The sequence below is a fragment of the Anas acuta genome, chromosome 11 (assembly GCF_963932015.1).
Source record: "Anas acuta chromosome 11, bAnaAcu1.1, whole genome shotgun sequence".
Taxonomy (NCBI): Eukaryota; Metazoa; Chordata; class Aves; order Anseriformes; family Anatidae; genus Anas; species Anas acuta.
The window spans coordinates 9,921,472-9,949,334 of record NC_088989.1 but is presented as its reverse complement, the minus strand read 5'-3'; the positions used below and the strand labels follow the sequence as shown (position 1 = coordinate 9,949,334).

The following is a 27,863-nucleotide window of genomic DNA, read 5'->3' as shown; positions in this document are numbered from 1 at the left end:
TGCCTTCTATTGCCTCATTTCTTCAAGCCCCAGCCTTGAAGCTCTTAGAGAGCAAGATGACCTCTTCTTCCTGGCCACAGCATCCTTCAAGGCTGTTGGAGACTAACTTAAGGGCTCAGCAGACAAGAAGCCATAAAAATGAGAAAGAACTCCCCACAAGAGGTCCATAAAGACCTCAAGGAAAACATTAAGGAAGTCACAGTCTTCAGCAACTCCAGTGTTAAGAGCAAAAGTAGGTAAATTTTCAAGCCCGTGGTGGACTGCCTGCCAAGTACTTGGCTAGGTACAGCAGTGAGAGCACCTCCTTGCAGCTGGTCAGGCTGGCCAACAGATCGCTCACATCACAGCAGCCCTGGGCAGCAAGGGCTCGATCCACGCAGCAGGCACTGCTCTGCAGCAGCGGTGTCTCTGGCAGTCACAGAGGTGAGAAGTGGTGCTGCGCTTGCCCAGATAAAGTGGTGTGGACGTGGATTACTGAAATACCCACAGGAAGGCTGTGGGTACCAGCACACAGAATGGAGGAGCATCCCGATAGCTATTTGAAACTCCAAGCCAGGAGTCCTCGCGCCCTGCAGTCCCCTAAAACCAGCTCAAAACCGTCTCGAACCACCACTCCCTATTTCTGCACCGAAACCTGACCACCAGATGCGAGCAGCTGGCCGCAAACTCTCACAATAGGGGAAAAAACTACCTTGAGAGGTTTTTTGGTGCTTAAATTGTGTTTCGCTCCCCACCAGAACACAAGCAAACAACCCTGAGAGCCGAACGAGCTGTTGCTAAGCTGCTTGCAAGGATTTGTTCCAAGCTTTGCGGGACAGCTCAGTGCTCAGGTGTGAGCGCCTCCTGGTCGCGTGTTCGCAATGCAGAGATCTGTGCTGCTGGAAGCTGCATCCACTGCAGAGGCAGCACTTGGGAGCAGTTTGGAGATGCTTTACTATTCTCTTTCTTCTTTTTTTTTTATTTTTTTTGGTGGGGTTTCTGTTTTGCCTGAGACAGCCTATGCATACAGACACAGCGAAACGACTGCTTCAAAAGGCTTCTTGCTGTAGTATTCAGGGTGGAGGTAAAGGGAGCTGGGGACCTGCAGAACAAACACACCTACCTAGCCTCACATCCTGTCCCTAGGTTCAACTTCTGAGCACAAGCCCTTTTCCAGAGCTCCCAATTCCCACTGACAACCTATCTCCTCTAAGAGCACTTCGTCATTCTTCCTCCAGATGCCCCAGCTCTCTCATTTTTACCTGGAACAGTTTCTGGTCATATGCAAGGGCAGCTGCCCCAGCTCCTCCATTCCTCTCCTTTCCACAGCCTCTCCCTCTTCACCAGCGCTGGATTTTATCCTTCTTGTTTAAACAGCTGCAACACCCAAGCAAGAATCGACATCCCTGCAGGAATCCCACTGCTAGGGTCCCATTCCCTCCTCCCAAAGGCTGGGGAAGCACAGGGCATTTCCCCCTCAACGCTACAGCCCAAGGAGCAGCTGCAGTTTTTGAGCAGGGGTTGCACGCAGGGAGATATCCAGGAGCAAAGGCATTCCTGCGCGTGCAGCAGGATCAAACAGTTTCGCCTCTTGAGCTAGAAATTGCGGTGACAACCGTCACTGCTGCTGGAAAAGAGGATTTCAGGATCACTGCTGGAGAGCTGCCTGCGCCCACACAGGTAACGCAGGGCCCTCGCCAGCACTGCATCTTTGGAATAAAGCTGGCAGGAGACCCACGCTGCTCACACAAATGCTTTAACATGAGCAAACGTCAGGGTTTGCACCCCGCCATCCAGCACTGAAAGGAAAGCAACAGGCTCCCAGATGACTTGATGGCCTGGGAAGAAGGAACACGTTCAGCTCCACAGGGAATTTGCAGGACTGCAGCCCAAATAATGCAGGTTTTTAGATCTGAAACACTTCTGCCAGAAGACAAAACTAAAAGCCCCTTGTTCTGTGCCACAGACACTCATGTTCCAGAGGCTTTATTGAAGCAGGAACTCAGCTAGTGGTGCCTACAGGCTTCTGGATGCTCTCTCCTTCAGGAGCATTGCTTCCCCTTCCCCACTTCAGCTTCACCCCTAACCACAGGTTCTCAAAACTGAACTTGAGTCTATAACACTAAGGCAGTGGAAATTCCCTAGAGAAGGGGGTTGCTAGCACTGGAAACAGCTGATAAAGCAGACAGGCTGTCCAAGCTAGTAGTAGGGGCTCATTTCAGCTCCTGGAGTAATTCCACATCATGGGGACTTCAGGGCAAGCTGGGGGAGAAGCTGGAGCAGCATTTGCAGAAATGCCCAGGAAGCTTTAAACACCGAGGAAAAAAAGCCCAAAAGCCATATTCCTGGTCATCCAGCTCAAACCCTTCCCTTGGTGAGGCTGCCTGGCTGGGACAGGCTGAAGCGAGCAGGACACTGAGCTCCCAGCTCTCTGGGAGGCGCAGCACAGCAGCTTGCAGGGAAGTGGTGAACAGCAACAGACGCTCACTGCTAAAAGCCACGAAGAACCAAGGACAGACCACCCCGGCAGCATCTTCACTGCTGCTCCTTCTGTCCACAGGGACAAGAGCATAGAGATAGAGGGACCCAGCATTGCTTTGCACGTTGTCATTGCCCTCCATTTAATCACAGTGCAGCCAATAAATTTGCTACTGATGGCAGCGAGATTGCCCATACATCAGGCACAGCAGACAAGGAGACAGTCTTTCACTCAAGTGACAGCCATCTTCCGTAAATGCAGGCGTCTGCAGGCAGGGATTTTAGCAGACACATCCACATGCAATGGAAAAAACCTACTGATTCTTACTCCCAGCCATGCAGTACTTGGACAGCTTCAGGAAACCTGTCCTCGTGGAGCTCAGTTCCTGTTGGGGCAGGCATTTCTTCAATACCTCCCATTTTGTACCAGTGGCACGTAGCAGCTACTGCATCCTCCTGGGAACAAATGAGTTGACTTTTTTCCAAGGAAGGCATTTTTGTTGAGAAACATTTCCTCTCAAAAAGAACAAAAAGCAGAACTGTCTCTGCTTTCTATTTGGCAATTCAAAAAACATACTGAAAGCCAAGTTTCTCCCATAGAAATTAATATTAAAAGCACTTTTTTTTTTGGTATCAACACACAACAGAACAGTGCATGAGTATGGCTAGCAGGAATCAGGATTAAATGCGTTCTTAACTAGACCATTGGTGGGGTAAGATGGGAAATTGATCATTTATACCATCACAAATAGCGCAACGGAAATACTAAGATCTTCTATAACAAATTGTTTCACTTTAAGAAAACAGTAATAGGAAAAAAAACTCAACAGCCAAGCCAATAAGAAAATCACTACACTGCTCCCACATCTTGATTTGGAAGGGAGTCCCAGGATTCCCAAAGAGAAGGGCAGGGAGGCGCAGACAGCTTGGGTTTTAGTTTAAGTCATTAAAGTTTCAAGATTTGTCTCCACTTGATCAGTGCACAGCTAAGCAATACAGATGTACTTTCTCCTTTCAACCCTCCCACCCCACACACTAGTGAATGCCAGGGAGAAAACTGGAAGTCCTGATTCATAGTTGTGCATAGAGCTTGGTCCTTGTACCCTTGACCTCATCCACTTGTTGCTTTTCCCATAAAGTCATGGGTGCATTTTCTTGAAGGTGTCTCAAGACATCCTCACGCCTGTGCTTTCCCACTGCTATTTTTGTAACAGCTGACAGCATGGTGCCAACTTGAACATGCCATGAGCATATTCCCCTTCCCTTCAACAGGCCATTAACAAAGGGGTTAACCCATAGCAGACCCATGAGAGATACCCCGGAGCCCAGTAAGTCACTCCATAGCAAGCCCAAGACCTGTTCTCCTGCCACCACCAGTTTCCTCCATCCCTTATTTCAATAATTTGCCTTCCCTAACTCTTCAAAGGAGGTAAAAGAAATTAAAGCGAGAGTGAGCTCACGCTGGGGGAGAATGCTTCTGGTAATTTATAATCTCAGTTTTGTTGTTAGCGAATTTGCCAATATTTTATATATAACCTTATCTCAGCACCTCCACAGCAGAGCTTCATAAAAACACTGAAAGATAACAATCGTAAAATTTTGAAAACATAAATTACAGACCCATAATGGGAGGTTTAAGTCTCCTATTCACTTGGAAAAAGAAGAGAAGCTGTAAATTAGAAGAAATACAAGCTCCAGAAGAAAACCTCTGCACTGGATCTTGCTTTATAAACCCAGAATAAATTTCCATTTTAGACAGGGGCAGATCTGTTTACTTATTTTCCTGAATAACACATGCCACAGAATAGATCGATCTAGAGCCTGATCTATTATTTCTTCATGTGCCTTTCAAGGATGGCAAGGGGAACGTAATTAAAATTAACTCCAAGGCCAAGCTATAAAGCACCAACGTACCAATGCACTGGAAGCTGCACCACAGGCATTTTGCCAAGAGCAGGGATAGCCACTTCACAACAGCTCCCGGCAACAAATACAAGGATCCATGGTCCTCAGCCTCATTCTGCTGAACCCCATTAGGAATCCCCTTCTCATCTCTACCTGGACCTCTAAAGCCAAGGGCTCCAAAGCCATCACTCCTTAGCTCACGCAGAAGTTAGCTGTCTTGAAACACAAACAGTCTTAAAGCAGAGGAATAGTTTCACCTGCCAGTGAGTAGAAAGAAAAAGTCATTATTTCACAGTGATCAGAGGTGTCTGAGGTGCTTCAGAGAGCAGACAGAAAGGCACAATCCCTGTAGACCTTACAATCCAATTAACTTAATTAACCATGTTATTTCCCTAGTTCCTGGTAACTCCTTAAATCAATGAACTAAGACTTAATGGTGAAGTACGTAACTAGGAGCTTTATTGATCATATCTGCACACAACACCAAGCAGACTCCCAAAGTCATGGCTTGGCATAAAACCTATACAAGATGCTTTGGTAGCAGACCATCACTTGATTTTCCTGAAGACAGGAAAGCGATCAGGATGTGAGGACTGAAATTTTAATAGCAGGAGAGTAAATAAGCATGAGCCTGGTGTTAATCTACACTGCAGCAGCAAAATAATCATTACATTATTCTTCATTTTTAAATCCAAGTTTTGCTTTGCTCATCACCTCTCATTAAGAGGGGTCCTGGAGCATTCCGTGAATTAATAAGGACCCACCGTTGCCTGTTCCTCCCACACCTCCTGCAGACACCTGAAGCCTGGCACCTGCAAGCAGCTCCTCAGCCGGGCAGGGAGGAGCAGAGGCCAGGCACCAGTCTGCAGAAAAGAAAAGCTGCAGGGATACACCTACAGGATAATTCAGAGATAATTCAGACTTCACCACAACAAAAGCTCCCTAACAGCAGCCCCACTGCCCAGCACCAGCCACCCCATCCATCACTGCCAGGTCTCCTCAGCAAGAGCACAGCATCTGAGAGAGGCAGGCCAGTGACATGACGCAGAGAAATCCACCTGAAAAGCAGGTGCAGGGCGTGACAGAGGACAACGTGAAAGAGACAGCAAGCAGGGAGGCACAGGTTTGGCACAGCCATGGACAACTCACCCATGGCCAGTTTGAGAGCCCAGAACTGGGCAGAACTGCTTGTAGGGATAACGGAGAGAATAAATCACATCAAATGTATATAAACTGCAACGTAACCTGGAGCTGTGGGCCCATGGGGAAAGAGCAAAGGTGCAAAAGTGTGTTAGTGTGTTAGAAACTACCCCAAGTACATCCTGATGTGAGGAAAAAATCAGTATGAACATCACATCCCTCCCAGCAGATAACACGCACGTACAACAATTTCAGCTGCATTGTTATTCCTTTTTTTTGTAACAAGGATATTGGGACTAATAATGATCAGACACAATTTGAATTACACCACATATAAAAGCCAAAATGTTTTAACAAAACATACTTTCCCTTCACCCATAAAGATGATCCTGTGCAGAACAGCGATCACACAGGGGGCAGAGCAATGGCAGGCATGAGGGGCCCCCTTCATGCCCTTTCCCCAGCTTTCCCCCAAGATGATCCACCACCAGCTCCTCATGATGCTGGGAGGAGGCTGTTCCTTTTCCAATAGGTCAGTGACTCATCAAGTTAACTCACTTCCCTCCACTACAAATCAATCAGCTCCTGAAATTGGATTATTCTGGGTGATTGGGGTTTTAACATCTCTCTTGGAGGGAAAGCAGCCCCCAGGGGTCCCTGCCAGTGCTGGGTCACCACCTCGGGCCTGGAGGACAGACGTGCTCTTAGTGGGAAGCAGCCACCTCCTGGGAAGAGGACATCTTTCCACAAAGGAGCTTGTGACATTCAGCAAATCTTTGTGTCCATCTCTGTCTGCAGAGAAATGGGCACAGCAGAGCCCAGTACATGTGCCTGGTCACAGTACAGTCCAACAAACCACCTCCATTCTCTTACTTACCTGCATAAATGGGTTCTGCTCCTTCCCAAGTCGTTCTTCTGTTGATTTAATTTGCCTGAGGTTTGATGAGTCCAAGGCCGAGCCACCCCTCTGTACGCGGTGCCTCACACACAGCTAACGGTGACTTCGGGCCTACTTCGGGCCTGTGGGAAGCAACACTGCCCTGCAGCCACCTCACCACAGATCCAGGTCCACACCAACACACCTGCACACATCTGTATGTGCAGAAAGTTCCTCTGCTGTTTTAAAATACTGCCGAGGCCACCACAGGGTTGCTTTGTCAGCAGCTCTCCCTCACACCCTGCTGAAAACATCCTCCCTTCCACACAGGGTGGGGTTGAGGCACACCTGTCAAGGGGAAACCTGAACTCAAGGGCTGTCCCCACAGGACAATTTCATGTTTCTCTCTTCGAGCTGAAGGCTGGATTCCTGCAGGGAGCTCACAGCACAGGGCAACAAGAGACAAAACCACCCCTCCGCTGCCCCTTTGCGCCCCACAGAGGCCCAGCACCAGCGCCACAGCCCACATTTAAACATCACAGTGGGATTTCGCAGAAGGGAAGAGAGGCACAGAAAAACAGCACCTGGAGGACCAAATGCTCACAAGGGTGACCAGCAGCAAGGCAAGGAAGCGTGGTCAGGAATCTGCACCCTGCTGGGAAGCCCCTGGCAGCAGTCAGGGAAGCAGACAGGCAGCAGAGGACGGCGCTCCCTGGCCCAGAGCCACCTTTTCTCTTAATTATTTAGCTGCAGAAACTGGATCACATTCATCACAGCATTGCCTGTCACCGAATTACTCCTTAGCAGCCCTAAAGCACAGGGGCTGACAGGGACAGGGCAGTTGGAGCAGCACAGGGTTCACAGAGTTGGAGGCACGAGGGCACTGTGCTGCCTGCCCCCAGGCAAGGGGACATCACAGCCAGCAAGCCTTACCTGGCCCCAGGCCCTGGAGACCAGCGGTCACAGCCTGGTTTGATGAGTTTTGCTTTCCAGCCCCCAGCCCCCTCATTAAGAAGCCCCCCTGTGAGCACAATGACAGTAAAGGACTACAAGAACACAAGGAATGTGCTAAAAAAAGCCAATTATGGTGGCTATCCCAAATAGATCAACCCAGAAACCATCTCCATGCACAACCAAACACCCTAGGCAGCTGGCAGCAAGAGGGAAGCAAGATAAATACAATTTATACTGCAAGACAGACAGACCGGCTTTGTGCTAGGTTTGAAGCACAGTCTCCAGTGGCCGGGCAAGCAGCATGAGTGGCAGGATGAGTCCTGAGGCTCCTCAGAGGCACTGGCCTGACAGTGCAGCGAGACTCATATGGCCCAAGCAGCATCTCTCCTGCATCAGATGGAGATAAGATACCTGGGTTGGTTGCAGCACAAACCACTACTCTGCAGGGAACTTTGCACCCACTCAAACAGAGTTTGAGTACTCAAACAGAGTTTGAGTACTGCAGCTATGCTCTGCAATAGATTTGCAATACTGTGCTAGAATTGATGTCTTCTACATCATTTTGGTCATTTTCCCAAGTATTTGGCACAGCTTCTGTAACTCCAAGCATAAAGATACTAAGCAGAGAAACAAAAATTCCCTCCTACCTGAGAAATCAAGCAGTAACTGTTCCAGGCCACGTGCTCTGCAGAGAGCAAAGCCAACCTTGGGACAAGAACCCTACAGCCCAGTCCCCAGCCAAATCTGTTGAGGACCACAGCAGCTATTTAATGCAACAACAAGTCCAGATGGGATGTAAAGGACACAGTAAGTAGGAGCATGGCCACAGCATCGACACCTCGTACCATGAGACTGGCAGCCTGGCTGGACTTGGCTTTCCTTGGAAGGCACCAGGATGCAGCACACCAGCCTCCAACCCCACGTGGGGATGCAGCCCAAAGAGGTTATTTGCTGGCACCTCCCAACCCACCAAAAAGAAGTCTCCAGAACTTCTGGCTTCTGCGTGAATGAACAGTTTAAGCCTTCTCATTAGTCAAAAGCTGTTTGGAAGTGTTAATTAAATAAAGAACTTGGTGTTCTAGCCTGTTCTTCTCATTCACTGTTCAGCAACTGGTACTGATCTCTGCATTGCAGAGTTAAAGCTGCTCCTGACTTGCTGCTAAACAGCTCTGCCACTGGTCTTCTGCTCATTTTTCCTGGAGCTGAGCATTAAGATTTGTTGCTCTCCACTCCCCATTCCCTCTAATCAAATGAGAAAAACTTCCTTCATTTTCTTTTTTTTTTAAAGGAAAAAAACTCATGCACTTCCCAAGGGAGAAGAGGACTGAGAGCACTGCAGTGCTGCTCCCAGCTTCACGCAGATCTACCTGCCTGCTCATCATGAGGAAGGGAGGTTCACAAGTTTTAGTATTTTCTTTTGTTGGGAGATGACCACGCCTCCAGACCTCAGGTGAAAATAAGCAGAAGAACATTTAATCTAGATATGAAAAAAATACTGTTCAGGATTAGCACACAGCACCAAGGCAAGCTGCTACAAATATTTAGCTAAGTTTGCCCCACTCTGACAGCCCCAAATTTCCTTGAATCTCTAGTAGCCAAAAGCAGTTGATCTGGGCAAGCTGTTTTCATAAGTCAGCCCCACACCTGGAAAAGGCACAGAAGGGTCTGAATCCGCAGCATTAAAGCGCATTGGTACCAAGAGAGAAGAGAGAAACTCAGCATCACTGATTTCTGTGAAACTGTCTTGCTGCCTGATGTTCGCATTACCTTATTTTTCTGTTTCTTTCTTCCCATTTTGTCTGTTGGTAAAGCTTCAAGACCTCTGCTACAGGGGGGTGGAAATGATGAGCACCCCCCAAGTCTAAGCACTGATCCTGGGGTGACTGCTCCCATCACCAAAGCGAGACCACATGCAAGACACAGGCACCCTGTGCTGCACTCTGTATGATCCCCTAAAATTTGCTCCACCAACAGATTATTTTTATTTTTTAAATGGAAGACAGGAGTCATAAAAAATTCTAAGACCAACGTCAGCCTCATCCCACAGGGCCCAGTCCCAAGCTTGACACCATCCTCACATCTTACAGCAGCTCCCCTTCTGGGCTGCGTGAAGCCACACTCAGGTGGCAGCCAGGAGCTTTATTTCTCTGCATAGATGAAGAGAAGTGTCACCAAGATAACTAGCACCATCACACCTGCACCTGTAATCCAAATAAATATTCACAATAGCCTCCAACTCTGGCAACAATGCAGCAGCCAAGGTTAATACAATTGCCAAAACGAAAGCTCAGTGATGCCTTGTTCGCAGTGCAAATAAAGTTGTTAAACATAAAACACGCATTACTTCACAGACCAACATTCAACAACCTGAAGAGTTTAGAACTGCATTTATTTTGCAGCTTCAGCAAGAGGTTTCTGCATGTCAGATGGGAACAGTTTAACTGGCAGGGTCACTGACACCCCTCCTTAAACACACAGATAAGACATGGACCTAACCACATCCTGATGCACAGCGTTTCCTTGATCTCAGACAGCAAGTGGTAGCCCCTTTTCCTTAAATCCAGAGTGGTCTCCAGGCAAAATACCTGAAGCTGTCAGAGGAAAGCGTGTTTGAATGAGTTAATTTCCCAGAGGAAGGCTGCAATGCCAGCACTCAATGGAATCAGCAAATTTTGCAGGAGCCCAAAAAAACAATTCCGCCTCAAAAGTGGAAGCCAGTAATTACTAGGTGCCAAGTTCATCTAACATTAATGAGGGGGGAATGTTGGTAGCAGGGAAATCACCATAATTCTATAATTTATTTGTTTGGGTTATTTTATTTGAATTTCTGCATCTTCCAAACACAAATAAATATATGGGAGAAAACAGGAAAGGTAATTCATGCCCTTGAATGGAAACAGGATAAAAAGCAAAGCAAATCACCTGCCTCCTAGATGTGCCATACATCTCCTTTTAACTTGAGCAATCTTCACCTCAGCATGACTCAAGAGCATCAGGGGAACCTCTGGGCCAGCAGCTGCAAGCAGCTCAAGCTGGGAACGGTTTCAAACACCAGGGCCACTTCCTGGGAAAGGCCCATGTGCTTTTCCACTAAGCTTGGCACGAGCCCACAGCAACACCAACAGGCCTGGAGAACAACAGGCATGGCCTGAGTCCAGGCAGACCTGGCAACTCCTCTCAGTCTGCGATGCTCCTGGCTCCCCCGAGTCACGGCTTCCATCAAGGGCTTCAGTTTCCTGAAAGGTTCCCTCACACCTCCCCTTCCAAAGGGAGAAGGTGCCAAACCTCTGCAGCTGATGCACTTGCTCAGCACTGAGCATCACCACTCAACGCTGCTAATAAAGCGACCCCTTTGCAAGGAGCCCGATGGAGCATAATGGCTTAAGGGACAGAGCAGGATGCACAATGCCCCTACAGTTTCATGCAGCTGAACTCTGCAAGTAGGCTCGCATTCAGGTTGTAAGATCTAGCAGACCACTTAAAAATAAAACAAGCACACAAAAAAAATAATCTGTCTTTAACCAAATTCCAACAGGGCTTTGAAATCGTTCTGTAAAACCCCAGCGGCTTCATCCCTACTCAGTTGTGCAGGACTTTTCAGTCAGAGCTGGGTTTTACAACTGCTGAAGTGCAGGATCAAAAGCAGCAGCGTGAATTCAGCACAGCGCGACGGTGCGACAGCCCGCGAGGAGGGAGCAGGCAAGCACAGCACTCGGGTGCATTGCTCCCTCGCTTGACGGGCACCAAATCCACATCAACATATTAATGAACGAAAAAGACCCCATCAAAGTCTAGCAGGATTTGCTCTGGCTGTCCCATCAGTTTGATGAATGAACGTTATCCCTTAAGCATTACCACCGCAGCAGCCTTCAAGCAATCCTAATTCCCCACCATACTTCACTTGAGGGTCAGAACCTCTCTTCTTACATTTTATTTAAAAGCAGTGGCCTGGATAATTAGTATTACCAAAAAACAGCAGTCCATAAATTCCCTGGCAGCGTGTGTGCAGGTCCTCGTTTCCGACAGAGCTCGGATGCACGGTAAAAGCATCACAGGCAGGAACATGTTCATACATCGCATTCAGCACAGACCTAACAGCCCTTCAGCTGCACAACAGTCAAATTGCACGCTAAGTGACAGCCACGGAGCTGGATTTCTTCACTGAAAATTAAGTGCCTGCACAATAGATCATGTTATTGTAGGTTTGGACAAAAGGACTCCGCAGGGCTAGGTATTAAAGCTGAACAGACTCCACCTGGCACTGAAAGATGGTTCTAAGACAACTTGATAAATTCAGAAACTCCTTTCTGAATGACTGAGTTACTTCTGATGTGGCAAGCACAAGAGCAAACACCTCATTTTAAGCAGCGGAGTATTCCGACTGATTTCAAATTACACACACCACAGTCTGCAAGATCAAAACGTTCATGGATAAGTGAACAAAAGACGATTCACATGATTTTTACTGATAGTCTGCTTTAGTTATTCTACACATTACATGCGCATCTCGAACACCACGGAGCCGTGTGAAAGATCACCTCATTTTCTGCTAATCGTGCAGAAATGCACAATTTCTATCTTCATCTTTCTGGGACGTTTCTCCTTATGCCTGTGATTAAATAAAAATCTAAAAAAATAAACCCCTCTCCAGTGATAATCAGTTTCACAGCCATGGAGCTAAACATCCCGGTACACTGCTCCGAGGACAGAGCACAAATCTGATGTTTAGAGCCCAGCTGTTATAAACCTCCCGGAGACAGATCGCTGTGATATTTTTACCTTCCCGTTATAAAAAATTAAACAGCTCTGCCAAAACCATGAAATATCACCCCCCTCCTAAATTTTCCCCGGGGGCCCCCTCCTGCCAAACTGCACCCGCAGCGAGATGAGGCAGGTGAAAGAGAAATCTCTCAGCCCTTTTCACTCCGCCGCCTTCACCCCACAAATCAGCCCGCGCCGCCCAGGATCGCCCCTTCCCCACACACCACGGGACACCTCTGCCCGTGGTGCCACGGCTGCACAGCAGCACGGTGCCCCTATATGCTCCTACAGCTGTTTCCAAGGTAACCAGCACAGAGCCATATACAAGGGAAAGGAGAAAACAGCAGCCATGCAGCCCTGCAATATTCCCACTTTTCGGAGCAGGTCGGAGTTGCCGCTTTGCCTGCCTCCCTCCCAGCTGCCCTATATGATTCATGCAGGGGGTGGGTAACTCGCTTCAGGTTTTGTAATCCCAGTACATCAGTCTTTCTTCAGGAAATATATATATATTTTTTAAAGGGTAAGGCATCATATTGGGGTTTTTAAGGTGCAAGTCAAATTTTCCGGTTCTACTGCAGAAAGCCATCTGGGGGAGGCCAGAAAATTATATCAACAACCTAAATTTACACCCAAATCCCGTTTACCCCCCTGGTCAAAGTAGAAAAGTGCCTCAGGTTTAGCAGAGGGTGCCTGCCCACCTCCAAGCCCCGTGTTACAGGAGGCTATGCACCTAGGTAGCGCCCACATCCCTCAGCTAGGAGGGCCATCTCTCTGCAGCTTCCTCGCCCACTCAGATATGCCAAAATCCCCACAGATTTTCCCACCTGCCCACATTCGTGCGCTCTCCCACAGCAGAAGTTAGCCTTTGCTAGCAAAAGCCTGGGAGCAGCAAGGATACGGTTCACATCTCGCGGTCCTCACAAAGAGGAGAGCAGCAGAAGGGGAAAAGCCAGGATGGGGAGGGCCCTGGCACAGCCAGCAAGTCACCTCAAGAAGAAAAGACAGCTGTCAAGGAGCAAAAACCAGCACCAGATCCAGCTGCAGGGCTCTGTGAAGGCAGAGCTGCCTGGCTGTGCGCTCTGACCTCTGCTCCCATACCCAACAACAACTCCATGGTTACAGAGCCCGACAGAATCAGCCCCCTGAGCTGCGAGTAACAGGGCTGTGACTGAGACAGGCTGGAGGGAGCACATTTTCCATCAAGAATTTCCGAGCCATTAACATTGATTTCTTTTTTCTTCCCCAACATTAATCAGAAGAGCAGCACATCCCATGCACACCCCTCATCTGATGAGGAACACAGATGTGTTAAAGAGCACAGCATTTCTGTACCCTGCTCAGGAGTCACCCTTTTTCCCCATGGAAAGGAAGTTTTAAGGCAAAACACGCATAAGAAAATCACCGTGGGTGGTGTTTTTAAATGGCAATCATCCTCCAGCACAGCTCACGTACATCTCGCATTTTCCTATGTGACTTACCATGGCTGACCTTTTGGATACCAACTGTGATTAATGAAGCTTCCAACCCAGCACTGAATGGCTGCAAATTGCAAGAGATGCTCAGCGCATTAACATTCAGTACCCAAAACGTACCACTCTCCTCATCACAGATGTGCTCCCACTGAACACCAGGACGTTTGCTCTGGGAGTTTACGTGCTGCAGCCCTCAGAGAGAACGGACACATCAATAGGACAGAGAACACGCATGGGGAAAAGCAAGCTCCCAGCTTAAATGCTGGAAACAAAATTAATCAAGGCTGCATAGGCACTGAGATGCCAATAAGGCAGACGTAAATTGGTTTGGATAAGGAGAAATTCTGACTTCCAGGTTGTCGTAGACTGTTTGGAGGTTGGTTTGGGAAATCTAAGCCCAGATGGAACCCTGCAGAGATGTCCTGGTGCTGTTAAATACAACACAATGAAAAACTGTCTCTGGAGCCCAGTTAAAGCCCATCCCGTGCCTGCTAACACAGTGCTACAAGAGCATTACTGAGTAACTTCTCCGTTACCCCAGCTGAGCTGCGTTCTGCAATACGAGCACGGGACTGGTTGCCTTGGGGAGAGAGGAAAGAAGTTCCCTGCAAACTCGGCGCATCCTTTAGCAGACACACACCTCCTCCCCTACACAAGATTTACTCCTCCAGAAAAAAAACTGTGCTTAACTAAGCAGGAACGTGCAAGACAAACTGCTTGAGCCACCCAGAGAAATAAATGCAACGCCACTGGGAAAAGCGCCCAATAATCCCCTGAAGGGATGCGAGGTGGAGACCAGTACACCAGGCACAGACTTGCTGCAGTGCTGGGATGAGGTCAGAGTGAGGGAGGATGAGGAGGAAATACTTTACGTAGACCCAGCACATACACATGGAGTCCCACGGAAAGTAACACGGTGAACCCCACTGGGATGGGCAGCCAGGGCTCTCTGCCCTAAGTGTTCTTTAGGGCCCCCAAAGCCATCCGTGGTCCAGCAGTGCAGGAGCATCCCCCTCAGCTGCAGCAGGGCAGCGTTACAAAGCACTGCACCACGCCAGGGCAGCACTCACACAGGCAGGTCTCGGCGTGGGGAATGGGATTGATTTTCCCTTACACAAGACAACACCTCCGATTTCTGGCAGCGCTGCCTCTTGGTGGGTGGAAGCCGTGGTCCCAGAGGGGCCAAACATCAGAAATAAATGGTGCTCTCCCAAGCAGCAGCATCAGAAACACGGAGCAGCTGAAGGACTGAGTCCTGGTGCCTCACAAGGCACCTAGCAGCATGATTTCTCTCCTCACTTACTAACCAACAGGACCAGAGAATTCCCTGACTTGTGCATTACTCACACCAAATGGTGCAACGGGCTGCTGCTTCTGATATTTGGTAAGCCTGCTTGCCACAGCAGGCAGCCAGGGAAAGGATGCAAAGGAAAAAACTCAACTCGCTGTTAACCACTTGCAGCAAAGCAGCTGAGGTCAAAAAAAACGAGGTTAATAAATCCCCCTTTGCTTCTGCCCATAGCAGCTCAGCTCCTGCACCTGAGCCTTATGAGCGCACAACATCGGGGCACTTCATTCCCCAGGATAAACTTTCCCCACCGCTCCCACCCTGCCCACCTCCAAAGCCCGGAGCCGGTGCGCCAGGCTCCCTGTCGCTGTGCCACCTCGTGGATGCCTTCTCCCGACTTCCAGGAGCTCGGGTCCAGCGTTAATTTAACATCACGCTCCTGAGCACGTAAACAAAATCATCCCCGCTCCCTGCGAGCGACAGCAAGCAGCACAATAGGAGCTGCTCCCGCATCGCATCCTCGGCGCGGCTGACGAGCCCTTCCAGCCCCATTTTGGAGCCGGGGGCTGGGGAGAGGTGCCGGCTGCATGCAGGAGCAGCAGCAGCTTTAGGAAGTTGGAGCTCCCAGCCCTCCGAGCATCCACCGGGGACGGGGCAGCCGGGTCCCCATCCTGCAGGTGGTGGGAGCAAGCCCAAGGTCTCACCCCCCCACACTCTCAGGGATGGAAGGACACCTTGGTGCGGCGAAGTTTAACGGCGATAAAAACACCCCCTCCGAAATAATAATAATAATAAAAAAAAGGATAACGGGGAGAAGCGCAGACGAGAGCATCCCCATCCATCCTCCTCCCCCCGGCCGCTCTCACCGTCCTCTTGCATCCGCTGCAGGCACAGGGCGAGGCTCTTCCTCCAGCCCGGCATGGCGCTGGGGCAGCGCTGCCGCCCCCCGGGGCACCGGGCACGGCTTGGGGGGGCTGATAAACCCGGGGGGGGGGGCAGCGGGAGCGGCGCTGCCGAGCGCCGCCGGGTCCCGGCGCTTTATGGCCGGGCGGGGCGTGCGGCGGGGCTCGGGTCCGCCTCCCCTGTGCCCGCCCCAAAGCTGGGGGCGGGGAGGTGACCCCCCCTTTAGTCCCCCCACCCCTTCCTTATCCCCTTTACATCCCCCCCGGGATCGGTAAACGGTCCTGAGGGGGATGCCCGGGGGAGGCGTCTCCACCTCCTGTAGCTGCCCCGGTACAGGTGCGCCCCGGGGGGGTCCCCCCGGTTTGTGCCGAACTTGGGGCTCCCGCAAGCGAAGTTGCCCAGAGGCCGGGCTGCCGCCCTACGGCTTCGTCATGGCTGCTTACAAGTCCGAGGGGGGGGCACTGAGAAGCATCTCTGGCATTTCGTAATGTTCCAGAGGTTTCGGTGCCGGTAGGCGAGCACAAAGGAGATGTTTATTGCATGTGCCAGGGGAGCCGGGGCTTTAATTTCCTGGGGGCAACATATCTCTGCGATGACTAGCAGCTTTTTTTTTTTGTTCTTCATCAGGCCTTTTGTTATCTGGCTGGTAGGTCTCACTCCGCATCTCTGCCTCCCTTTGTGATAACATTATGTGCAGTGTCTGCTCTAACCCGAAACATTCGGGACCAAGTTCTCCCTGGGACAGCATGAGCTAATGCCCATGTCAGAAGGCTGCCGACGTGGACCAGACGCAGCCGCTGCAACGCCAAAGGAATACGTCCATCCAGATACATCCGTATGGACTTCAGCTTCATTTCAGAGCAGTGTTTCTATCCTTACCTGAAGGAAAGCTGTTGTCACAGGCTAACCCAGGGATGGGGCACATGCCAAGCTGAGTGGCACGAGGCTAGAGACCCCTACAGTGCCTGCAGAAAGCCCCAGTGCTTCACCCCAAAGGTGCTACGGGGAGAGCCTGCTTGAAACTACCTCCATCCTGCAGCTCTGTTTGTCCTACAAGCAAACCAGCTTCAGCAGAAAGGAGCTGGAAGCAGACACCTACCAAAGTCACTGACTTCAGGGGGCTCTGAGGAGATGAGGATCCTAACTGAGGTACTTGAGTTAAATACCTATAGTTAGACCAGCCGAGCATTTTCTATTCCTCCCCTCCCAGGTGCTTGAGAAGCAATACAAGAGCTGGACTGGAGAGGATCTGTTTTGAAGTTACTGTCAGTACTGTTCTCCCTGCGGGGTCAGGCTCAGATAACCATAACCCCATGAGGACAGCCCTCTTCCTTAAGCATAAGAGTTCCCAGTGCTGCAGACAGCAGTGCGCAATGGCTGAGTGCTGCTCAAGAGGCTCCCATCACAGCAGAGCAAAACCATACAAGCTCCTGCATTCCATATTTCTTACCAGGGCATTACCCATCAGTTTAAAGGACAGCAATTGGAGTGATGGCACCTGAAGGCTTATTCCTGCCAGCTGGCGCAATCACTTCTGAGAGATTTCCTGAGGAGCATCAGCAGCAGGAGCAGATAGCTCAGACTCTGCCTGTCTCCTACCAGCAGCACAGAAACAAGAAATCACATGAAAATTTACAGAAACAAAAGCATCTTTGCCCACAGTTGCCATTAGAGTAGAAAACTAAGTAGGGATTGGCTTCCCATTCAGCTGGAACTTCTTAAAAAGCTCCTTTCGTTAGATTAAATATGACACTTCCCCACAGCCTGCTCCTCGGGGGAGAACACAGCCCCCTGCAAGTGGATTGCAAACGTACCTGGGGTACCTTTGGGACTAGCAACAGCTCACAGCTCTATGGCTGGACTCAAGCAGGGCACATCACATGAACCTCCAGGAAGTCTGTGACACTCACAGAAGATTTCAGCTGACAACAAAAGTCAGAAGTTTGTTAGAGAAGAGGGAGGAGACAGCAGTTTTTCACAGCTAAAACCCAGCACAAGTGCTGCTGAGATGTCTGCCTGACTCAGCCCCCACAGGCCCACCACCTGCCCCTTCTGGGCCTGAGTTTCCTCAGCTGTAAGTTGTAATTGCTTGATGATATTCAGATTCTGTGTGTTAGAAAAGCATTCCCGGAAAAGTGAATGTTATTGATCTAACGTTGCTCTCAGTAAAAGTAATGAGAGTCTGAGGAAAACATGGTATGTGAAGGGGCTTTTAAATGTAAGGTCAAATTGATACTTTTTGTGCCTAAAAATTCATCTGTTTTTACCATTTACACTGGTTGGTCTCATAAAAAACTCCCTCCCTTAATCTCTTTAGACCATCACGGTACAACGGTACTACTTTTAGAGAACATTTTAGTGCCACAGAAATAATTAAACCTAAAAACAGCAAGCACAGTGCTAGCTGAAAATATAGCCCAGGGCTTTTAACAATTGAATTTGTCACATACGTTTTGTAGAAAGACCCCAAGTTGGTATGGTGAGATTCTCTAAAGCACTCCACATTAGCCTAACTTCAGTACCCAAATGGGAAATTGTGCTGGAGAAACAAAAACATAGCTAAAAATATTGGTGATGCGTTCATAAGCACAGCCAATATCAAACATGCTATTTGGAGGGAAGGTCCTTCGGAAGGGTGTCATGCAGCGGTATTTTGAGCTGCAGAAAATCTGTAGGAAACCTCAGAAGTGCCTGAGCAAAGGCTCAGGTCTGTCACCAAACACACAAACCAGGCTTTTCAAAGCAGCTGGATCTGCCACCACTGTGTCACACCCTGTATGCACAGGGTGCTGAGCAGGCAGCGGTACCACACATTGGGTGAAAGGAGGCTCCCAAGCATGAGATAAATCCTGTTTTCCTCCAAGTTTTTTTTGCATCCATCTTGTCCTTAATCTGTACTTCTTCAGATTTCTCCAGCAAATTCTCCCATCACGTGGTCCCTCATGTTGGAGGCCACTCACTTCATTACCCCACAAGGAGAATAAGCTGACTGCATGCAACCAGGAAAATGAGTAAAATAAGACAGCTTTCACTACAAAACCCACAACAAGTGATTTACAGTGCCCCCTTTTACCATTTCCAAGTTAAGGAGGAGCTGCCACTTGGGAGGCCCCTAGAAGTGGTGCTGCTGTCCTTCCATCATTTCCAGAAGTGCCACTAGTGAGGGGCTTCCCCCAAGGCCACCCTGTTTCACCACTGACCCAGAGGCATCACAAAGCCCCCTGGGGGAACAGAAAGGACACTTGAAGCATCTCTGGGATCAGCTGTTGCAAGCCCACCTGTGCAAGCTGGTGGCTCTGCCTCCTGTACTGACTTACTGCTATTGCCTGGCAGCATTCAATATTAAGATCAAGCTAGAAATTACTTTGACCTCTGTAATCTGGCACAGAGGAAATCTATTTAGATATCTAAACTAATCTTCTCCTTTCTTTCTCCACCTCTTCTGCACTTAATTTATTAAGATACATTTTCTTTCTCTACCAAGGTCAGGCTTCGAATGCCGATGCAGTGCACCCTGTATCCTTGCAGCTGGGGGTGGGACAGGCAGGGGACCATGGACAGCCTATTTCCATCCCACCGTGACAGGTAAGTAGCACAGCTACTCTAACAAAGAGCCAGTCTCTATTTCCACCTCCCAGGAACACGGAATGGGACGGGGGTTACAAGGCATAAACGTCTATCACAACACAGCGCTGGGAGGAGTTCATTTCCCTGATGACTGCTACAACACTCACCTGCACGCAGCAGTTCTGTAACCCACGGGCAGCAGCAAACGGTATCAAGATCACGGAATTTAGAAATAATCCAGTCATGCTAGAAGGTTAAAGGCAGTTTTAAAATGGATTATCTTCATTTTGCTATCACCACCAGAGGCTGATCAATATCAAATTCACCTATTAATCCCACTTGGTTCTGTTATGCCTTCAACATAAGCAGTGCGAGCAGTTTATTCAGCTTGAAGTCTGCTTCTCATTGAGGAGGTACACCTTCATACTCCAGACTGCTGCAGAAGTGCTCATGTCCAACTAGGTTTTGAAGGCTGGAAGTAATCTGTCATTTCAATTTTTCTAGGCAATACTCATCCCTCTGAAAGGCTAAATATCTCTTAGAGAAGCAGATAACATCTTTAGATTCCATTGACACGAGAATTGATCCCTTTTATGAGCACCAGAGCACAGCAGTGACTGTCTCCTCATGTTCCTACACTCAGCAGTGCTCCCGTCCCAGAGGTGTGCTTGGAGATCAGCTCTGACGCTGGATCCTCACCTCCTTCCTTGGAAGTTACAGCATAAGCACAAAGGGGCTCAGACCAGTCCCTCACCTCCTTCCATAGGCACCTCTTTTCGGCAAGAGGCCTGCAAAGAAAGCATTCAGGAGGCTCAGAAGCGGTGGGGCTGCCTGCCAGCAGCACCCCCGGCGGTGTGAGGTGCCTCGGCCTGGCTCTGCTCCTCCTGTGGCACCAGCAGGGCCCTCCCTCTGGGGCTGCGGCCTGCCTATGCTGACCTGATGCTGATGCCAAAGCTTCGGGCCTTGCCTCCCTCTGAGCGTTTTTTAGATGCTGTTTAGAGCAAATCACAAACACCAGACACCTTTTGTGCCAAGAACACTAGGACTGGATGCCCACATCGTGTTCCCAACCTAATGTTGCTGCTGAGGCCCTGTGTGGAGGCCCTCCATGTTTACCTCCCAGAGACATGAAAGCAGGGAGGGGTGTGAGGGCTGTGAGGCACACAGAGCTCCCCCGCAGCAGCTGCATGTTGACTTCCTGGCTGCTGAGGCAGGTTTCAGAAACCCAATACACCGAGGTGACCGTGTGTGTTGTGTGTTATTCTCTGTAGCTTCCAACTCCAAGCAGTTTGGCACAGGGCCTGAAGTGCTAGCAGCTGATACAGTTACTTAACACTATTAATATTTGCTCACAGCTGGACAGCGTGAGAGACAACAGCCATTTGGTCCTATCCTGTGTGAAAACCTCCTTGGGATGGCCAGCTGACAGCTTTGTCTGGGTTACAGTGAAGACATTGTGTGATCTGGACTGCTGTTGAGGAAGATCAGAGAGTTAAAAGCAAGCCTGAACTCAGTCACAGCAGGCTAAGAGCCACTGAAGATGGTGTTGCTGAAAACATGTTCTTTCCCCTTTCAAAACTGCCTTTAATTTTCGTCTTTCCCTTTTTTGCTTCTATTAGTTTCTCCCTTGCATGCACCGTCATTCCCCCACACACAGCACACACACACTCAGTGCTGCACACCACACAGCATCACTAATAAATCACCCATTTGCACCACATCCAGATGCTCACCTTCATGGAGTCACATAATCCTCTCAAGGTAGAGCTGTGCTTATCACCATTTACCATCACAGAAATCCCCATATCATCCCACCACCGTACAAAGGTTTTCATTCCAGACATTTGCTTAGCAGCAAGTTCACAATTTGCCTCTGGCTACATAAAGTTTCATCTCTGTTCCTCACTGCAGAGGTGCCTCAGAGAGGCTTTACAAATCATTTCAGCACGAAAGTTATCAATCATGGGGTAGCCAGCCCTGCCCCACTGAGCACCCCAGGTACCAGGGACCTCAGCTGGGGAAATCTTTCAGTTAGGACACACTTAGTGTCTTAACACCCACAGAAGTACTACGTAGCAGATATACTTCTGTGCCATCTACTAAGCAGGACTTGCCCAGAACTTGATTTATAATTACACTGGAAGTGAAGGGAGGACAAGAACAACTGGGCCATTGCTCAGCACAGCCAAACTCAGGGCAGCAGCTGGCAGATTTGACTTCGACTTGTTTGGTCCTGCACCATCCAGACCCCACTAATTAGGAGCTGTGCTAAATGAGTTTGAGGTGAGCTGTAGTTGTGCATCAGTGGCAGGTGTTTCTGGATGTGAGAACAGGCTTGGCCCCAGCTTACAATCTCATGCTCCTTCCTGAGTCTTCCTTAAATCAGAGCTGGCATTAAGCACTCACCTATCCCACCAAAAACCACTCCAAGCTACTGCAGTTGATACTAAGCAAGGAAACACCATCCATCCATCTGTCAATAAGGAACATCCACATTTGCATCTCACAAAGACTACTTTCAATATTGCCACTAGATAAAATTCAATGTTCCTTTTTTTTTTTTGTCAGTGAACAGAAATATTTAGAAAAGTGAAGAGGATGCAGAAAGCAATGCTACAGCTCCATTAATGTATGTTAAGAGTCCTTATATGACTGTTTTGCTTCGTCCTCCTCCTCATTGTGAGCCAGCTCCGGCTATCAGTAACACATTAATGACTGCAATCCATTTTAGAGCAGGAAAGGAGGCAAGACAGTTGTAAATCATTGTGACTGGCTGTTAATCTTAGTGGAAGTACTCCATATTTCTGGGTACATTCAAAGGGAATGGAAAAAGACAATAATGTCCCTTTTTGTGTTTTGCCATAAATTTACAGGAAACAAAGCATCTATTAACTATTCTGGCTGATCGCGTCAGGTTTAGGTCAGGCTGACAGCTGGATTTGATAATCTCGAAGGTCTTTTCCAACCTACATGACTCCGTGATTCTATGATCTCTCCCACGCTACTTAGCAAGGAAACAAGTACTTTGGGCACAAGAAAAAGCAAAGCCCCCTTCACCTCCAGGCAGCGTAGGCTCCCTCCTCTGGTGTTTTATGAAATACTGAAATATACGCTTTGTACAGCTCCCTGGTATAGCTGAGGAGTTGCTTGGCACTTGTCAAGGCTTTAATAGAGCAATCATTGGACTTATGCCTGATGTAGTTATTCATTTTGAAATATTATTCTCATTCTACTTGTCTATATTTGACTAATGGCAACAGTGCCACACACATTTCCATGCCCTCTATGTACAGAAACTCAGTATTTCTTTTCTCAATTATTTCTAAAATAACATCTATAATCACTGAGCTCTCTTTTGTGACACATATAGCAACACTTCAGTGCCTTCTGGGCTTCTATTTTAGGTAACCTTTGTATCAGGAGGGGTGTGTATGTGTGCGCGCACGCCTCAGTGCCCCTCCAAAGGGAACAGCCCTTTTGGAGAATTTCTTACCTACATGCTTTTATCCCCAGCAAGGCCACTGCCAGCTCTGTATTTGACAGGGTGGTCAAATGCTGCTCTGCTCAGGCTCCTTACCATACAAGCACTTGTCCAACTTTTATTTCAGAGCTGGCTAAAGCAGAAGCCAAAACTTGAGTCCCGCTAACCCACAGGGAATTGGAACTGACAACCTGAAATCCAAGGTCAGCCCCTCTTGCAGGTCTGGGTTCTCCCCTTGGCCTGTTCCTCACACTGCTTTTCATGTATGAGACTGGAAGGATGGGGAGAGGAAGCCAATTTATCCCTCAAATGCTGGCGAGATGACAGGGAACCGCAGGGGGGAGATGATTATTTACGTAAGGTAACCTCTGCTAAGTGCTGATAGCACCGCGGAGATGAGCTACGTGGCTGTAACAACAGTCTCCTACTGCCATCTACTGTGTTGAGACATCCAGCTAGCAGCACAAGGGACTCACCTCTGTGACATTGCTGTGCCATCCACAGCTGTCCCTTTCTTCCCTAGACAAAGACCTCTTTTCCTGCCCTTTGAGCGTCTCCTCAAACTTGTGTGATGCTCAACTACTTTGAGCAGACAGACAACATGCCTCTTCCTCCTCATGATCTGTGGCTAACTCAGGGAATGACTGATGGCGAAAACACACTTTATTTTCAACAGATTTATCTGCAATAAAAAGGAATCCAAACAAGAATGGATCAAGGTTTTTAGCCACAGTTGAAAAAAAGTCCTACAATTTTAGGATATCTAACAGCAGCTTTTCACCATGAGGATATCAGAGAAGGAATACTTAAAAAGAAAAAAAAAATGCTTTGTTTGTATAAATAAAAAACTCACAGCTGTCACTTAGCCATCTAGGCAGACATATGGTGGATGACTGCTAGGTAACCAACGCACATATGCTAGGGAAACTCCATACCCAATTATGCTGATTTAACTCTCTCCAAAGCATCAAGGTAAGAGTGATCATATGCCAGAGAAGTATATGATCGTATGTCCAAAATATGTTGATTTGATCATTCCTGTGCATCAGGAAATCACACGCAGAGCCAGTCTGCTCAGTTTTGCCAGCCCATCTCCAGCTCAGTGTCAAGAGCTAGACCCTCCATGCCCACAAAGGAGGCAGAAGGGGAGTCTCCATGTCTGCATCTCAAAGTACAATTCAAGGATCATCAATAATAAACAGGACAAAGATTTGCTTTCTACTCATTTTAAAACAGGCACATGCTTTGGCTTTTCTAGCCTGAGAAGACAAATGAGAAACCTCAGGCTAGTTTTCTGTGGTTTTAAGGAAAAAAACATGCTGCTTTGCTCTGAGCTGAAATCTTACTCGTTACTCACTTCAATGACACCATTCAGTATGTGTTTAAAAAGCACCAACAGCAATTCAGTGATATTGTGCTAGGACTAGTAAATATCAGTTATCCCCCCCTCCTCCAAAATAGTCTAACAATGTGCTACAGGACCCAGGTTCCTGCCACCACGTCAGGAAACCTGAATTTGCTGCCGTGAGCCTGCTGGTTTAAAATAACTCAACTCAAACCGTGCCTATAAACAGAATCATTTCACAGGCAGTGAGGGTGATATAAACATGGCTCACATCATCACCCTGACACGAAATGAACATAAATAACAAGGTTTCAGCTCAAAGCTAGAAAGCAGCCTCTTCAGAAAGTCACAGTTGTAATGAGCATCTGCCCATTTACCTGACACAATCAATAGCCCAGTGATTTCTTTAAAAGCAGAAAAACAAAGCATGAAGTGGGTACGTAAGCTTCAAGGTTCCCGACTATTATGCTCTGATAGCTGCCTTTTAATAGACATGTAACTTTATCACTGTAAAAGGATGGATTTGCTAGGCCAGGTTCAGAGTAAAAGCACGGCTGTACACAGAGCAAGCATGAAGTCACCACCAGCATCCTCATGTAGATGGGAACAGTGCTTTCACAGGGCAGATTTCAAGGAGAAAACACACTTTCAGGGAGAAAAAAAAATACATTGTGGTTTTGTCGTTTTAAATAACTTGTCAAATGTTTTTAGGTAGATCCTGAGGCTGTGTAGAAAAAGGATCATTGAGCCCAATCCCTTCCCATGAGGATTCATTCCCAGATCACAGCCTCCCCTTCACTGCCACATTCCCCTCTTGCCTTACCTCCATCCTGCATTCTCTGCAGACAAAGAGCAAGGCTCTTCCTCCAGCCCGGCATCCCAGACCGAGAGAGAAAGAAACAAGCTCGCAGCCTCTCCAAAGGGATCACAGATGTGCAGCTGCAAGGGAAAACCCAGCTTCTTTATAGGGCTACACCTTGACAGAGAGGCAAGTTCGTCTGTGCTTGCAAAGAGAGGAAAACTTCGCTTCATGTGAAAGCCTGATTGGGAACCATCCAGGCTGCATCTTGCTGCAGGGATGGAGCCACTTCACATGTCCACGGCAGAAGAAACAGATGGTGAGAGAGGAGCGGACAGATGAATGGGTACATCTCAAGGAGCTGAGCAATTGCTTAAAGGGCAAGTTTGTCTTTTATGCCAGCTGCACAGAAACTACAGACATCAAAATATTCATAATGCAGTGTATTCCAGTAGGTTTCGTTTCTTTTCCAGGGGATGGAGGTATCCATCCTGCCAACTCCTAATGCAACTGATGAGCCAAACACTTTTCTTAGGAAATTCCTTGTTTCTTACATTTCCAGTTCAGAAAATGTAAGCATTTATATCTCTTGGTACAGGAAATACTGAGAAACATGTTTACCTTTGGAGCTAGTACTCAAATGTGTTATTACACACATTTTCAAAACTTGCTAAGATGCATATAAAAATTGTGGTCATCAGTAACAGTTTTCTAAATTAATTTCAGTTTCTATAACTATGTCCCTCCTACAGATTCTGCGGTAAAATGGCATTTTGCCTATTTCTAATCTAAATTGTTGCATGCTCTTAAGGAATCCCTACTTTCTGTCTATATTTGAGAAAAATTACAATTTATACCCAAGTAGAGCAAAACAGACACTCCCCTTCTCATAACACTTGAAAAGAGAAGGAAGGAAGATGCTGTTGATGTTAGACGTGATTGAGTGCATTATAAAACTGTACATAAAATAACAGTTCCCTTAGAATAGGAAAATGCTACTTTAGATCTCATTTCAATTTAGCATTAACAAGTCAGATTTGTCTTCTGTGCCCATTTTGTAGCTTGCAAGTAAAAATAAGCTAGCACAAAAATAGGCTGGCATTGCAGCTTGTGACCCAAGAGGCAAAGAACTGGAGAGCAACACGCTTACCAGGAAGATGTTAGAGACACTGTTATGCACCATTTCTGGCTTTGACTTTCTATCCAGGATCACACACACACACAAAATAAAAATAAAAATAAAGTATTTAATCAAAGGATTAAAATCCTTCTCCTAACCTGCACAGCTAATGACTTACCAAGTTATTTGAATATTAATAAAGATCTCAAAAAAAATAATAATAAAAAATACCCATGTTGCCCATCTAGACTTTGACCAGGAAGGTAGTTTTCTTGTGGTTTGTGTTTTTTTTTTTTTTTGGTTCCCTCCCAGCCCCTGTTTTGCTGCACTAATTCAACATTTTTGTAAATGCAATGCTAAAATACAAAAAAAAAAAAAAAAAAAGAATACAAAAATCTAGGTTGTACTTCAGGTCTCTTTAGACAGAGTTCAGTAAAAGAAAAAAAGATGTGCTGTGACTTCATCTTGGGAAGAGAGGCAGTCTTTGCTGCGAAGGAAGGAAGCACTTGGGATCCCTCATGTTACAGGACTTAGTTTACAAATAGCTTTGCTTATGCCACGATCACTTCTGGTCTCACAAACTAAGTCTTTACCAAATTCAAACTGTATATTCTTGGTTGGCTAGAGAATTAAACTATGACGAGAAAAAAAAAAAAAAAAAACTTACCCTATTTTAAGAAGGTGTTTGTTGACATAGTGCACGTTCCATCATACGATAACTTCTGAGATGAAGAGCCTGGGGGAGAAAAAAATTTCTTCATCTCAGAGAAACACTGTTAAGTGCCTTATGTCAAGTGGCTATGAAAGTATGTGAGGACGCAGTGCCCTAGCAGCAAGGCTTATCTCACAAATATCCAGCTGTTATTTGTCCAGAGTTCTATTTCATCTTAAGTAAAATGGGTTTTATCCTACCCCGGAGCTTTGATGTTCTTAGTATCTATGATAAGAGGAAGTCTCAGAACAGCAAATCTGCCAAACATCAATATCATTTGGTTTTGGGCTCCTATTTTGTCCAGTTTTGGACTGAGGGAGATGTAGGTAAAGTCCACATCCAAGCTTTCAACTGATTCATTTAGAGTTCATGCAACATCTCTCACTAATCCTACAAGATGCTGAAATGCCACTGTTTCATACAAAATCCCCTTAGAACAGACTACTGTCATCCCCCGTCTTTCTCAAAAGTAATAAACAAGCTTTTCTGTTGATGCAGCTTTGTGGAAGTAAGCACAATTAGGCCTCATGCTAAAATGAGCAGCATACTAATGAGAAGCGCTGAATCAATTATTCCCCAGGAATTCAAGGCTATCAGCAGTCTTAGATCAGACATGGCATTTTTTTATAGCTTTCACAGACTCCCAACAAGAAAAAAGCATCACACAGCTACTCTGAATCTGTATTATACACCCAAAAATACATTCCCCTTCCCCGCCTTCCTCACCTCATTTCTTTAAGTTAAGCTGATTTTGCTTCACAACTTGGATGTGTTCTTATTCCAGCTCCTCCTCTCTCATTTGCATTTTATTAATGCCTATGGGCTGGATTAGAGAAAATATCCCCACAACAGCCTTCCACAGGTTAGAGTAGTATGTGTGAAAACTTGTCAGTTCTTAGCAAATACAGACTGCTGGACTGATGTTGACAAAGAGCTTTGAAAGCAACCCATCGGGACACACATTGAGCTGAGCTGTGTGCCTGGGGCAGTAGGGCAGCACACAGAGAGGCTGTGCCTTTCTTCCTGCCCCCAGGTCTTGTGGATTGAGATTGTTAATTGTGATTGCTAATTGAGAAAGAATG

The 27,863-nt window shown here is 47.5% G+C and overlaps 1 protein-coding gene and 1 long non-coding RNA gene across 6 annotated transcripts in view; one reads left to right on the top strand and one right to left on the bottom strand.

The window, feature by feature from the left end:
- Positions 1-27,811, bottom strand: part of GRIP2 (glutamate receptor interacting protein 2) — a 246,488-nt gene extending 218,677 nt beyond the window's left edge. For 2 of the 5 annotated variants that reach the window (XM_068694237.1, XM_068694239.1), the window contains exon 1: positions 15,721-15,899. In XM_068694237.1, coding sequence (XP_068550338.1) covers positions 15,721-15,775 — 55 coding nt within the window. In that variant the 5' untranslated portion in view covers positions 15,776-15,899. Of the gene's footprint in view, positions 1-15,720; positions 15,900-24,973; positions 25,090-26,736; positions 26,806-27,507 lie in introns of those variants that run through there. The other 3 variants (XM_068694240.1, XM_068694238.1, XM_068694245.1) reach the window with 3 other exon arrangements.
- Positions 15,975-18,290, top strand: LOC137862319 (uncharacterized). Its single transcript, XR_011100181.1, has 2 exons — positions 15,975-16,093; positions 16,385-18,290. It is a non-coding gene; the product is annotated as an uncharacterized lncRNA (long non-coding RNA).
- Positions 27,812-27,863: the final 52 nt, after the last annotated feature.